At 55.2% G+C, this 14,671-nt stretch overlaps 1 protein-coding gene across 2 annotated transcripts in view; it reads left to right on the top strand.

Moving 5' to 3' along the window:
* The window catches only part of MYH9 (myosin heavy chain 9), an 88,832-nt gene that overhangs the window by 28,481 nt on the left and 45,680 nt on the right, over positions 1-14,671 (top strand). Inside the window, exons 2-3 of one of the 2 annotated variants that reach the window (XM_032836575.1) lie at positions 1,058-1,409; positions 5,718-5,874. In XM_032836575.1, coding sequence (XP_032692466.1) covers positions 1,077-1,409; positions 5,718-5,874 — 490 coding nt within the window. In that variant the 5' untranslated portion in view covers positions 1,058-1,076. Of the gene's footprint in view, positions 1-1,057; positions 1,410-5,717; positions 5,875-14,671 lie in introns of those variants that run through there. The other variant, XM_032836576.1, reaches the window with a different exon arrangement.

The following is a 14,671-nucleotide window of genomic DNA, read 5'->3' as shown; positions in this document are numbered from 1 at the left end:
GCCCTTGAACCTCCAGAGAGTTCCCGTTTCCTTGTCAGTAACATGGGATGTAGCATACTTCTTACTGACCACACAGAGTTATGATGAGGGTCTTTTTTGTTAAGATTCCATTTCTGTATTTGAGAGAGAGGGAGGTAGCAAGAGAGGGCACGAGCAGGGAGGAGAGAGGGAGGAGGGGAAGAAGCAGGCTTCCCGCTGAGCAGGGAGCCCCACCCGTGGCTTCATACCAGGACCCTGGGATTGTGACCTGAACCAAAGGCAGCTGCTTAACTGACCGAGCCACCCGGGCACCCCATGAGAATATTTTGAGATAGCGAAGTGCGTGTGCAAGCATTTCATAAACCATTGAACACACAGGTGTAAGGGATTATTTCATCCTCTTTATTTTGCAAATGAGTTTTGAAAAAAGCAGACACATGGTGCTTCAGTTCTGGACATGGGTTTGGGGGCTGCCTTTCACATTAGTGGCCCAGAAGGGAAGTGCTCCTAACTGTTCCTGACGTTTCCTGGGATTAGCATCTCTTGGCAACATACTAGTGTTGGTGTTTTTATTTCTTTTTCCCCTCTTGGTTGACTCCGTGAAATAAAAAGTTTTTTAAACTGGCAACTTCCGCTGTGCGTGGTTGTCGTTCTTTGCCTTTTGGGGCGGGGGCGGGGGGAGCTAATTAGAAACTAGCTTTTGTTGGAAGTCCTCTTAAATTGTGTGGTGTCTTTCCTGTCTCAGCGCGTGTAGCAGAGTGACTGTGGTTACGTTTGTGTCTCGAGAGTCAGGTTAGACTCATCATTCGGTGTCACGGTAGTTTTATAGATCAGTTTGATTGTGGATGGGTCTTAGAATCTACCTTCCCGTGAACTTCTTACCAAAATGTGTGATGACAACTTGTACATCTCCCCAAAAATGAAGAGCGGGAAGACACTGGCAGCCCTGCCGCCGGGTTTTAGAAGTTTTGCTCTGTCTACTCCAGTGTTGCCGTGTTTGCAGAGATCAGACGGGGTCAGCAGGCCTTGTGCGGCTGAGGTCGTGGTGTCTAACTTCTCTCCTTTGATTCTCCCGCAGGTCCTGGCTGTGAGTCGCCATGGCGCAGCAAGCCGCTGATAAGTATCTCTACGTGGACAAAAACTTCATCAATAACCCGCTGGCCCAGGCCGACTGGGCTGCCAAGAAGCTGGTATGGGTGCCTTCCGACAAGAGCGGCTTCGAGCCCGCCAGCCTCAAGGAGGAGGTGGGGGAGGAGGCCATCGTGGAGCTGGTGGAGAATGGGAAGAAGGTCAAGGTGAATAAGGATGACATCCAGAAGATGAACCCGCCCAAGTTCTCCAAGGTGGAAGACATGGCAGAGCTCACGTGCCTCAACGAAGCCTCTGTGTTGCACAACCTCAAGGAGCGCTACTACTCGGGGCTCATCTATGTAAGTGGGGCCCGGGGCCGGAGGTGGGGGGCCCGGCTCTGTCCCGTCCCCCTCACCTGCTTGGGCGCTCTTGCTTCAGGAGAGGAGGGGGCTCGAAGAAAGCAGGGGTGACATCCTCAAACTAGGCATGGGAGTGTCCTCACGGAATGTTCTGGTTTTTCTCTGCATAGCCAAAACACACCAGGAAGCCTGTTTCAGATCTGCACAGAGGGCGAATATCATGGTGTGCGCCCACCCACGGGCCTGGGTCCTGGGTCTCGGTGGAGATCGGAAGGCTTGTTCTTTCTAAAGCAAGGGAATGCCATGTCCTGGTTTCCCACCTCGTTCCTCCTGTACCACCTAGTCCCCTTCCCCCTCCCCATGGCCCTGTCTCTTTTTTAGACTCTGTCATCTTGTTCTTGTTAAAGGCCTGTTGGTATGCCTTGCTTCCCTCGGCAGGATGCTTTGAGCAGAGATGAACGTGGAGAGCGAGGCTTGAACCATCCGTTCTGGTGCTGTGCCAGGCTTAGTGGCCCAGAAGGGCCCAGAGCGTGCCAAGGAGAGGGAGCGGCCCTTTCTCTGTCCCCTGGGCAGTGGGGCCACCTGTGCAGAAAGATTGCTCATCCCTGTTTTAGGAAATGTCAGGAGAGGAGTGTTTTCCTATCTCCTGTGTAACAGGCTCCACAGTCTTAGGGTCCTAGGGTCACAGAGTTCTTTCTGATTTCTTATTTCTTCTCTTCAGTTCCTGGGTATTTATTCTAGTTTCATCTCAGGTAGGGAAGAAATATCTGGCTCTTGTTATTCCTAAAATAGCTCTTTGTTTAAAGATGCTGTTATATTCACCTTGGCGTTCTTGGTCTTGGAGCTGAATACAGTGGTTCTCAAGATTTGTTTGAATGGGAGGAAGAAAACATCTTGAGAGCCTTATAGCCCTCTCAGTGAGAGGGCCAAGCCTTGGACCCAGGGTCTGGCCCATGATCACACACGTAATAAAAGGACACGCTGGACTCATCCTGGCCCAGGGATGGTGAGGGGCCCCCAAAGAGTCAGCCATTTTATTTTCTGTACAGCCTCAGGCTGACATCAGCATACATGTCCATAGGGCCCTTCTCCACCATACTGGACCGGTATCCCTGAGTCCCCTGCAATGTGCCAGAGTCCTCTGTGGGGCCACGGGCCATCCTGGATTGCCCAGAGCTGCTCACCGGGCCAGACCACGTGCCAGCACTGTGTTCCCTTGCTGGTTGCTAAATTGGCGCAGGATCACGAGGTTCTTGTTTTCTGCCATCGATGACCTCCCTTTGGGGATGAGCCTGATCAGTCAGGACCTGCCAGTGAGGCCATACACAGAGAGGGCTTCCTGCAAGAGTCCTTCTTGTGGACCAGCTTAGCCCGGCCTGCTGATACGGCAGGTGAGGAGAGCTGAGGGCCAGAGCCCAGCGCAGGGTCATACAGCCTTCGACTGGGACTTGGGTTTCTGGACTCTCAGCCCAGCTCTCTCTTTCTTGGTGAGAGCACTGTATGGACAAAATTAAAAGCCTCTGTTTCTAGGGATCTTGATCACTGAAATTCAGCATTTGGTGACATGCAGAAAAACAAGGAGCCTGGAAGGAAGCATTACTTGGCTGTTGGGGCAGCTGGGAGCCAAGGCTGATTGCCTGGGAGTGGGACGCCCCCGGGGAGGCTCCATAGCTTATTGTACCCACTCTGCTGTGCCCCGGGGCTGGCATGGGCTCTGGTATAGGTTCAGATCTTTTCCCAGCCACGTGGCCTGGCCACAAGGAGCCTCCCTTCCTTCCTGGTGAGAAGCTTGTTGTATGTGCCAGCCCACACCTGCTTCACGGCAGGGTAGGGCTCCGTGGCCATGCTGTTCTCAGTGAAGGTAGCTGGTTCTCTGCCTGGCCTTCCCTGGTGTCCCTGTTCAGCTCGTGTAGTTACTGGGGATTTGCTGAGTGTGGCACCCACTGAGCAGCCTGTGCTGGCCTCTGTCAACTGGCTGCAGACTGTTTCCTGTCCCACAAAGGGAAACGTTACTGAAATGCGTTCAGTGTTAGTGGCTTCATCTTTCCTCTGAAAGCGTGGGTTTTGCTGTGGAGGCAGGCAGAACTCTTTGGTTGGAAGCGTTCATTCCTGTTTCTGTCACCTCCCGTGTGCACTTCCTCCTGCCTCAGCCCGGCCTCCTTCCTAAGCATCTTCCCCAGAAGGGAAGTCGCAGGTGCAGAGCAGCGCGGGGATCAGAGCCGCTGGGCAGGGGCTGCCGCCTCATTCACAGTCCACCTCTCTGCGTACGACGTTCCAAATTGCGACCCGGGAGCCTTTGTGCAGTGTGTTTGCCTGGGGTTGTGGGCGGCGTGGCTAATCTTGAGCCACAGCTGCTCTGTCTGTTTCCCGGGGGGTGAGGCCCTGGGTTAGGGGGCGGCTGGGCACAAAGAGCCTCTGTGGCCTGTGAATGGACCGGGTCCCTGGCATGGCCATGGGGGTGGGGGCAGGGCCACTCACTCTGTGTCCGCCGGTCCCTGAGCCTCCCTCTGCCGGCAGGCTGCTTCCTCCCACCTGAGCTGCCGGGCTCACACCCTGCTGGTTTGATGGGATTAGTCCAGAGAACTCTGCAGCTCTGCCCAGAGAGGCATCCACAGGACCGTCTGCCCACCCAGCTGTCCAAAAGCCTTGTCCCAGGAGCCCCCAGTCCCCTTCTGTTGTCACGGCCAGCTGTTTGCACACATCTGGCTCTGAGGCATGCCCTAAAAGTGTGGCGGTGTGTCCCTGGCTTTCATCGGACTGATTTCCTAGAGTGTGGGTTTTCTCAAACCCCAGGAACAGAGCTCAATTGTTTCTGAGCTCCTGGGATGACCTCACTGCTCCCTGGCCTTCCACTTCATCCCCGCCCGACAGTCCCACGGAGGGAAAACCAGAAGTCTCCCGCCTTTCTCTCATCTCCCTGTGATACCCGCGCTGCAGGTGGCCAGCACCACGTGCAGACCTCTTTGCTTGGAGCTTTCCCAGTCCCTTGTGAAAGAGGAGTTGGAGGGAAAACAAATGACTGATTATCCCAGGAAGAAAGAAAATCGAGGGCCCTGAGTCCGCGCCTCCCTACAGAAGAGGCAGCCAGACACACTTGGTCATTTCCAAACTTGGCTGCTCTTCCGCAGGCAGGCCGCTGGAGGTTACTGGGTCCCTCTGAGTTCTGCTTTTAATCTCTTAACTTCCGCTTGGGAAGTCCAAGTGCTGTAGCCCTTGGCCACGACTGGGAAGGGGCTTTGTCCTCCCGATTGGTCCCCGGGTTCTAGTGGAACCCACCTTTAGGTTCAGCCACTAGCTCCATCTTCTGTTGCTGTGGGGCTGGGGGTGGGGCTAGAGGGGTGGGGCCAGCACAGAGCGCAACTCCCCTTAGGGTGCTGGCTGCCCTTGGATTGAGGGGTGCCACCATGGGCAGTGAGGTAACGTGATGATGAAAACAAAAAGACAAGAGTTCAGAGGACTGGCCCCTCACCGGGATGCTCTGGACTATGGGTGGCGGGAGACCTAGGGCCACTCCCAACCCTGCCTTTAGCTGCCTTAGGACCTTCAGCTGTCATTAAACAGTCAGGGCTGCAGGCGTGTGTGAATCACGGCCCTGCATGGCTGCTTCTGGGCTTGTGGCACGTTGTCCTCAGAAGAGGGTGCTTGGGTTGCTCTCGAGACTTAAACACAGCTGTACCTCCCAACTGGACACCTGTCACCTGGGTGGTCTCCGGAGTCCTGCCCAGCTTATTAGGAGTCTCTCTCTCTCTCTTTTTTTTTTTTTTTCTTTTGGGCTGAGGATAAAGATCTGGGAAGGAAAAGGTTATTAGAAAAAAAGAGTAGTCACAAATTAATGTGAATTTACTTTAAGACACTGAAGACAGATCTGTCTAGATCTCTGTTGAGGCTTGAATATCTCTGCGAGAGTCTTTCAAGGTAGACTACTTTGTGGTTCTGCACAGTTTGCTTGCTGCAGCCAAATCCTTTTCTCTCTGTGCATCTCACAATGATAGTCACATCTCTTACTGTCCTTGGGTCCGAGTTTTGTAACTGGACTTCTGTCGTCTGTGTCCTGCTGTGGATCTTGCCCGAGGCACCTGCTTGTTGGCATGCAAAGCTGGCCGTGGTCATGCATTCGAGGAAGGACCCTCACCGAAGGAGCAGAGTCAGGGCTGGTGGCCCTCCACCTGTAGGGGAGTGGGGGGTGGGGGGGCGTTTCATGTCAGCCCAACTCTGGGTCCTTGGTGGCAGACACTTTGCCATGAAGTTTGCATACCACCGAGAGTCCAAACTTCCTAACCCATTTCTGTCTGCTGCTCTTTTCTTTAGACTTATTCAGGCCTGTTCTGTGTGGTCATCAATCCTTATAAGAACCTGCCCATCTACTCTGAAGAGATCGTGGAAATGTATAAGGGCAAGAAGAGGCATGAAATGCCCCCCCACATCTATGCCATCACAGACACTGCCTACAGGAGTATGATGCAAGGTGAGTGTCTCGGCCTTCCCCTGCCTTCCCCTGCCTTCCCCGGCCTTGCAGACACCTTTGCAGGTGCTCAGTCACATTCAGTGTCACGGTGATCTAGGGACTTGATCAGCGTTGATGGCCCTTGTGGTGGCACAGTGCATCTTGGCAGTCTCTGAGTCACTATGAGAGAGCCAAGGCAAATGGCTATCAAAGGACATGTTTATATGTTGAGAGAATGTTCTAGAAGCTTAAGGAAAAAAAAACCCCACTTCCTAATTATTACAATTTCTCATTCTTGTAGACTGTCTGTGCTAGTCCTCTCACTTCCAGGCCCCTTCTTATGCCAGATACTCCTTTTCCTCGCTTTTCACATCTTTTTTCTTGCTCCTCCCTTGTAGTCTGGAAACGTGCTTGGGTTTTTCCCATCTTTAAGAAACAGACACTAAATCTCTCCTGGATTCTGTACCCCCTGTGGTTTGTCTTTGCGTCCTCATCACAGTGGAGGTTTGTACAGGAAGTGTCTGCTCCACAGGCCTCCCTGCCCTTCTCCAGACTGTCTGACAGAGGTTACCTTCCCTTCTGCGTTGCTAAATCCGTGGTACTCACATGTTCTTATCTTGCCTAACCTCTCCCCAGCGTTGGACAATCTTGACCACTCCTTTTGAAAGCCCTTCCTTCCTGTGTGACCCTCTCTCTGGTTCTCTAGATCTCTGCCTGGTTCTCTCCTGCCTCTCCCCTGCCCCCGCTCATCGGTGCCTCTCAAGGTCTCTCTGCTGATTCCAGTGTTCCTCTGGATGACAGACCCATCTACTCGAGTGGCTTGACCGGCACATTCCGGCTGAGAACTGGGCCTGTCTCCGGATTAACAGCCCCTTGGCCCTGGCTGCCATTTCTCCAGCCACCCAGCCACCGGAGTCTGGAGCCTGGCTTGCCCTCCACTCTCCACTCTCATTCTCCCTCCTTTTTTCAAGTCCATCAGCACCGTCTATAGATTTTATCTCTTTTCATATTTCTGATCTCCTTGCTCCTCTCTTATCCCGTGGCCCTGACCTCAGTTAGGGCCTCCACAGTTTTTCGCCTGCACTGTCTCTGTGACCTCCTAACCTTCACTATCAATAGAGCCCTCCCTCTACTTTGAGCAGAGGGTCATCTTCCTAGAATGTAAAGCTGATCACCACCCCACCCCCCCGATTTTGAAATCTTAAAAAAATCTCGAAAAGGCTCCTCATGGCCCCAGAGATAACCCATCAACCCACCAGCAGCACACAGGTGCCCTTTGTAATTGGCTTCCCTCCTGCCTCTGACTTGGCCGCCACCCGGACCTGCTTACATTTCTGTCCCTGGCCTTTCTGTGTCCAGCTGCCTTGCCCGTGCCAGCTGCTTGCGATGCCTGGCAGGTCCCTAATATTCCGTTAAAGACAAGGTTGAAGCATACCTGCCCTCCAGGGAGGATATCTGGGCTAGATTTGGTGACACTTTATTTGGCTTAGGTGTTCAAAAATTTGTTTTTCTCTCCTAGACATGGACGGGGCCCACATTGCCTTTAGATTCTCAAGCTCAGCCAGGTGCTTGGCGTGCAGTAGGCTTTCATGTAATTCCCAGTCAGGCCCAACTTCCAGGCAGGGCTGTATGCTCACAACCACGTGTCGGTAGCGATTTCTCGAATCTTCATGCTCCTGCCTGGTTTCTTTCTTTAAACTTTGCAGTGAACCTGGGCAGTGGTGGTCAAGAACCTTGCTGCATTAGCAAACTTTATCCCCTGTGTAGTAGTTTGAAGGGGTGATGAGCGCGGCTGTCCCGTACCGTGCACACAGCGTTGGCGGGAAGGCATTTCATTGCCAGACTTGCTGAATTATGCAGGACGTACAATTTTGGCCTAGCCTTTCGCTTCTGTTGATGTCTATGACAATTTCTGGAGGAAGCCAGCCCTTTAGTTTTAAAGTAGGATGTCTGTTTCAAAGTGCTAACTAAAGCAATCTGGTGGGAGAACATTCTGTGAGATTCCAGAAGAGCCTGAGTCTGTGTCTCTAGAGGCTATGAGTCAGTTTTCTCCTAGCTGTCTTAATTGGCCTGGTGCAAGTTCACCCGGGAGTCTTCCTGAGCTCTGTGCTGCTGGGTTAGGGCACTTCCACCCTCGGATCCTGGATTTGAACTGTTTTCTAGCACGCGGGCTTCTTTCACTTTCAGCAAGCCACAGGTTCTCTGGGGCGAGAACAACGTCATGACGTAGAGCACGGCACCAGCAGTTGGAGTCCTTGGAACTGGACTTCAGTCTTCCGACAGCCTGCACGTCTCCTTCCTAAAGAGATTTGTCCCATTTTTATCCAACAGAAAACTTTTGAGGGGCAAAAGCCAGAGCAGTAGGTTGGGGAAGTCGTTGGAAAAAAAGAGAGGGGTCAGCAGAGGGCCGGAGCTTTCCTTTGTGTTGACCAGGAAGTCTCAGCTGGAACCAAATGGCCTTGACAGGAAGTAGGGATCTCCCCAAATTATGAGAGCAAGTGGGCGGGTTTTTCCATCTTTTGGAGACTGGGATGGAAATTTGTTGTGGGCCCAGGAAGCCAGAGGTGTTGCTGCTGCCTTGGAATGATCTGTGCAAATGCGGGGTCCCTGTAATTTCTAGCTCTCAGTCCATGAGGCTTTCCCTGCCCTCCGCGTAATGCTGGATTGCTGCAGCCTGAGACCCACGGGGACCGACTGAGAACATTTCCCAGTCCCTTCTCATACGCAGCTGACCTGCACAGCAGTTAGCAACAGATTTCTTGTTCTTGGAGCAGAGAGGAAGTTAATTAACAGAAGTTGCTCCAGTCACGATAAGAAGGTTCACCAGTAAAGAAAGTTCCGGAGAGCAGCCGTGGTTCTCGCCCTCAGTCAGGTGTGGAGGTGCTGTGGTGCCTCGGTGTCCGTGGGGAGTGGGGACGAGCTCCTTAGCACTGGCTCTGCAGGAAAACGGTGTTGCTCTCTGCCACTTTCTGACCAGCCTGGTCCTTTTGTGCTTTTTAAACTAAACAGGAACTAGGAAAAAGTTTCCTCCCTGAACTGTCTGTGGCTTATGACATACTAGCCAAATAAGGTAGTTGGTGTCTTTGGGGACTTTTATGAGATGAGCTCTTGGCCTGTTGCTGGGACCTCCCCATCTTTAATCTCCTAAATGAAGGATTTAGGAGATCTTCATTTGGTTTGTCCGTGAGTCCTGATGCGTGCCTGTTGTTAGTTAGCATTGCTAGTGTTCATTTCCACTTTCAGAAGCCGCCAGTTTGGATGATAAATTATGTGGTCACTCTACCTGATTGTCAGACTGCACCAGGGTTTCTCACACTTGGCACGGTTGACTTTGGGGCCAGAGAATCCTCTCGGGGGAGGGGCTTGTCCTGGTCCTCATAGGATTGCTCAGCAGCAACCTGGCCTCCAGCCTCCAGATGCCAGCAGCTCCCTCCCTTTCCGTGGTGACAGTCGGAAATGTCCCCAGACATTACTACCAGATGTTCCCCAGAGGTGGGGACTGACCCTACTTGAGACCCACTGGACTGAGCCCCACAGATTAGTTTCAGTGCGTGTCGACTCCCTGGATCAGTAGTGCCTCCGGCCTGGCTGGCCGAGGATCCGAGACTCAATGCCAAGAATGTTGGGAGAGACGAGTGCTGTCTGCCATGGGCACGGGATGGGGCATGGCAGCATTTGGTGCCCTGGATTATTCTGTGGAGCTAGGAGGTAGAAGGTGCCAGAACACCAAGAGGTCTAGTATATGATTCTGGCACCGGAGGCTCTGGCAGACCGGGTGGAGGGATGAGATGTGTTTGTACCCAGGTACCTGGGGCTGCAGCTACGTAACGAGACCAGCTGCTACCCACACCTGGTGCCCGCTCGGCCGCAGCAGGTGTCAGGTGTCTCGGGAGTTTGGGGGGAAGGCGTGGCCGCTGAGGCCTGGTGTGGCTGTGAAGGTACTGCTGAGGTTGGATCCTGTGGAAAGGCTGGCAGGTATGTGTCAGTAGGTGGTTCTGGGGCAGCCTAGACGGGCCCGGTAGTTTTGTTTGTTTTTCATCTTGACCTTGGGTTTAATCAGAGTTGTAGTGACTTGGCTGGTTCACCCTCCAACCCAGGCCTTTCTGTTTGGTTCATCTGTTGTCCCAGCCATTAATGTGTCTTCCTGCCTCAGGGATTCAGTAAATGCATGTCAAGCTGGCTGGAGTGTGAAGGAGAAGTGGGAACTGGCTGTTGCCCGCCAGGCAGAGGACAGCCCAGTGGGGCATGTCCCCGGGTAGGAGTCCCGCGTGGGCTATAGAAGGGGTGACCAGGTTGGGAATGGCATGCCTGGCTTCCTCTGGGGCCTGGCCTTCCGGGGTCTCCCTCTGGGGGTAAGGGTGTATGCGTGTTCTTAGAGGAGAATCAACCCATTAAAGGACCCAGCTTGAGCAAAGTCCTCTCTCCAGCAAAAGCAGAAAACCTCTTCTCTGTTGATGAGGTAGAATGACAGGTTTGGGTCACTTGGGGTGACTTCATGGTATTTTAATGAGCTCCCAGCACTTCTGGGGGGAGTAGAGGCAGGGTCTGCCTTCCTTCCAGGCCTCTGCTAATCTGAGAACCATTTAACCCTTTGCTCTGTGCAGGCCCTGCCTCTGCCTCTCAGGGAGCGGGGGGGGGGGGGGGGGGGGGGGAAGAGGGGGGGTTGGTTCGACCGCGGGGGGGGGGGGGGGGGGGGGGGGGGAGGCTGCACAGGCGGCAGCTTGGTCACCAAGCAGTCACCCGGGTCTGGTACGCCTCCGAGATCTGTAGGTGATGGACTGACCATCGTGGGCCGACAAGGAGTAGAATTCTAGTGCTGCCTTTGCATCTGAATGTGATCCTTCTTATTCATGGGCGGAGGGATAGGCCCAGAAATAAATATCCCTGACTTGTCTAGTGCCTGCAGAGTTGGCCCTGGAAGCCAGGGTCTCCTGGTGGCCCTGCCGGTGCCTGTCCCCCAGGGGCACTGTTGCCCCTCGCTCTTGGGCTGCTGTTTGGAGGACGGCTGGCTGGCGGCCCTCACTCCTCTTCGCGTTCTCCCTGCCCGTTGCTCCTGTGGAACTGCTTTCCAAGGCCTTTCTGAGTTAAAAGGTGCCATATGGGTGAGGCCCCGGGGAAGGGCTTCGAGGGTGCAGTGAAGCATGACTGTGAACATACTCACGGGACAGGCGGCCGAGGAAGCCATAGACGGGGTGACTCCCCGGAGCAGGAACGCGTGGCCTGGAGGCTCAGACTGCAGAGGCCCTACCGCTGGCAGGGAGGTCCTTAGCTGGGCTCCAAGGCCCACCCCGCAGGATCGTGCCCCCTGGGGAGCTCCTGAGGGGCAGGGAAGGGAGCTCAAGGGTTGCGGGGGAGAGCTGGGTTGGGGGCTGCGGGGCGAGCATGCGGGGCTTTGACTGGTGATACGGTGATGCGGCGCCTCCACGGTAGGTCACTGGCGCCAGTTTGCTGGGCCTCTGTGAGCCTTGGTCTTAGGAATGACTGGCCTTGTGAGCCAGAGCTGTGCGGAGAAGAGCGTGCTGGGTTCGCCCTGGATTTGGGTGGGCGCCTGGCTCTGTCGCTCCCCCCCTGACTGGGGCCACTATCCCCGAGCCTTCCTTTCCTTGCTGGCCTCCTGGCGTAGTGAATCCTACTCAGAGGGTCATTGCACGGGTGGAGCGAGGCTCGTGCATGGTGCTGGCCTGTAGTGAACAAGGGCCGTCTGGAAGGTGCCCTTCGAGTCTGGAAATGCAGCTTCCTGACCAAACCCTGCCCTACCCTCCGAGGTCGGCCTTCTTCCAGGCGCGCTCCCGCCTGCTGGACGCAGGTGATAACCAGTGCTTCCTGCACGCGGCTCCTTCCTCTCCTCCTGGAGCAGCCTGGGACACTTGGGGCTCCCAGTGGCAGCACGCACAGGAAACGGCTCGTCATCTGCCTCCCTGCAGCGGCCGCATAGCACCGGGGCGTGTGTGGGCAGATGCAGTCTTCAACTAGTCCCATCTCGTCCACGGCCCATAGGCCGCAGGAGTCCGGGGGCTGACCTGGCTTCCGTGGGGCTTCAGGAAAACGTCATGCCCTCGGGAGGTAGCCTTCTGGCGCCACTGAAGGGGTCCTCTGTCCATGTGTGGTCGGGATCTGGGGTGGGGGTTGCGCTATGACCCGCAGCCCCAGGCCCAGTGGAGCCGATCCCGGGAAGCTGCTTGCTTGGGGGCCCCCCCAAGGAAAGCCCTGTCCTCAGAATGAGGCTGCTTAATTATAATGTATTCCTGTCTGTTGGTCTCATGTTGGTAAAATCTTTCTAGAAGAAGAATCAGTGGCTCATGGATCCTTTCCAAGGATTCAGCTTTATTTAGGCTTACTTTTCTGTTCGGTGTTTAATTCAACCCAGTAGGCCTGCTGTGCTCTGCTCGGGGCCACCTAAAGTGGTGGACAAGAATAAAGTGCCCTCCTGGAGCCCTGAAATTTTGAGGGTGGTTGAAAACGTGGCTCAGTGTCTCTGTGCACCTCCCCTGCTGAGGCCCCCCCCACCCCAACCAACCAAAAGTCACCTGCAGAGTCTGTAAGGGCTGTGCGTGTACCCTCCCTGGGCGTGTTCCCCGCTGCCTATGGACGCCGCTCACCAGCCGTTTTTCCTGTTCTCTCGCGTTCTGGCTCCGAGGCTCTCACAGAGCCTCGTGCCAGGAGGTCAGGACTGAACGTTGGTGTGCTCAGAGAAGAGGGTTGCTTTCCTTCTCCTGCCTGATTGCTGGAATTAAGCTGTCAGCTGAGAACAAGACTGATTTTCTAAAACTAAAGAGAAGAGAGCTGAAGTCTGCAGGCGTGAAAGGCAGGATTCTCTAAGTGGCTTCTGTAAAATTCCTTCGGTCTTGACCAAGGCTTGTTGGCCCAGAGTCCACCTTTGCAGTAAACTCTGAGGATCGTTGGTGTTCTATTGGCTGACAGCCCGCTCTGACCAGAGCCCAGGGTATCTTTCCAGCCAGACTTTGTGACTTGATGAAGATCTGTTCTCTGCCCTGAGCTGGTGGGCAAATACAGTAGGGCCAAGGTCTAAGCTGAAAGCCAAGGGCAGAGATCGTGTCCCAGGAGCAAAGCCTGGCCTAACAGTTACCAACATGCTTCTCGCTGCATTTGGTGGCCCCTTCTCCAGGCTACTGGAGCCAGTGGCTTCTTGAGGAAGCATCTCCTGGTGCCATTGCTGTTCATCTCCTGGCAGGGATTTTCCTGCATTCCTGGAAAAACTCCTCCCAGGGTGGCGTTTGGAAAAGCCAGCTCTGTCTGTGCTCTGACTTGGAGCCAAGTGTGTCCTGAGCTCTGCCTGGTGGTGTCCACCGTGTTCCCAGCGTCCTGTTGTCCTTCCTTCCTGTGCTCCCTTAGTCCCTCCCCGATGGCCCAGCCCTCTGCAGAGCCGTGAGCTGGGGCTTGGGTGGGACTCAGCCGGGCCCCCCTGCCTCTCTCCTGTTGTTCCCTGAGCAGAATGTGGTTTAAGAGCAAGGCAGGCTGACCTCCCAGTGTCCTGGCGGCATTTGCTGTGGGCTGTCAGCACTCACTCGTGACTTTTGAATTTCCCTCCACCCTGACAAGCCTGTCAGAGCTGTCTGCAGCAGCCCCACACAGAACGTTCTTGCTCCCAGCCCCGCCCAAGGACGAGGTGTCTGAGTAGCCCACAGTGGTTTCTGGAGGGTCTGCGTGTGCACTGGTAGCTCACCTGTGTGAGCAGCTGGGTGCATTTTGGCCTAGAGAGGGCCGGTTTGGGGCCTCACCTGCCCTCTGCCATAATGAGAGTTAAGTGCAGTCCCTGGGGCTTCTAATTATCGAGGGTGCCTGATGGGGGAGGTGCCCGTTCTCGGCCTCCTGCAGTGAGAGCCGTGGGCCTCCTCGGTGGGGTTCAGACACGGCCTCACCTGGTGGAGTGTGTGGGTGGAGACACAGGGCCAAGGCCGGCTGCTTGCTGCCTGGGGTGGCTGCTGATCCAGCACCTCCCTGGTCTGGGGCTAGCTTTGTGCCGCAGAGAGAACAGAGCCAGCAACCACACAGTGTGCTTGGGAGCCACTGGCGAGTTGGGTGGCTGGGCGGGCGGGCTGCCTGAGGCTTCGGGACACTGGGGACCCTGAGCCTGTGCTGACACGGAGCTTCAGTCCACCTGCTTTGCTCACCCCTCGACTTGCCTCCCAAGCACCTGTAACCCACGCTCGTGAAGGGGGCTGGCCTTGGGGAAAGCCCCACATGAGTTTGCAGGGTCCCCAGAACACTTCCTGAGAGAGTGGCCGGCTCCTTCTCCACAGCACGGGGGCAGGCCTGCTGGTGGCCCAGGGCCTTCCCAGCCCCAGATTCTGAGCTTGAACCTACAGGTCTCTCCACGTTTCAAACTTGGTGAAAGGCTTTTGCATTTTGGCCCACAAGACCCTGACACTCGTGGGGGTCTGAGGAGAACTAACCCCCGGGGTCCAGGAATGGGCCCTGGGCAGCCCGATGCTTCCTGTGCCAGGCGACGGGGAGCAGGGTTCACACAGTGAGCGACCCCAGGGTGGTGGAAGGTTGAGGCCTGTGTGTCATGGGTCACCCCACATGGGCGGGTCATGCAACCTGAACCTGCCATTGGCTTTGCTTTTTTCTTGGCCCATGTCCGTTGCTCAAGAGGCCTGGTTGACCTGAAGATGGGTCCCGGGGGCAGGGTGCTCTTCCAGGTGTGACCCCAAGAGCAGCCCCTCAGGAACCTCGGGAGGCCTTATCTCGGTGAGCATTTGATGAGTCAGTCCCAGCAGCGGCTGGTGGTGGACCAGGCCCAGTCTTTTCCTTCTGTACTTCCTGTCGGGGCTGATGTCACCACCCTGCAAGCCTT

Source organism: Lontra canadensis, unplaced genomic scaffold (assembly GCF_010015895.1).
Source record: "Lontra canadensis isolate GAN:19392208 unplaced genomic scaffold, GSC_riverotter_1.0 scaffold93, whole genome shotgun sequence".
Classification (NCBI taxonomy): Eukaryota; Metazoa; Chordata; class Mammalia; order Carnivora; family Mustelidae; genus Lontra; species Lontra canadensis.
The sequence above is the reverse complement of the archived record's forward strand: the minus strand, read 5'-3'. Positions and strand labels throughout refer to the sequence as shown.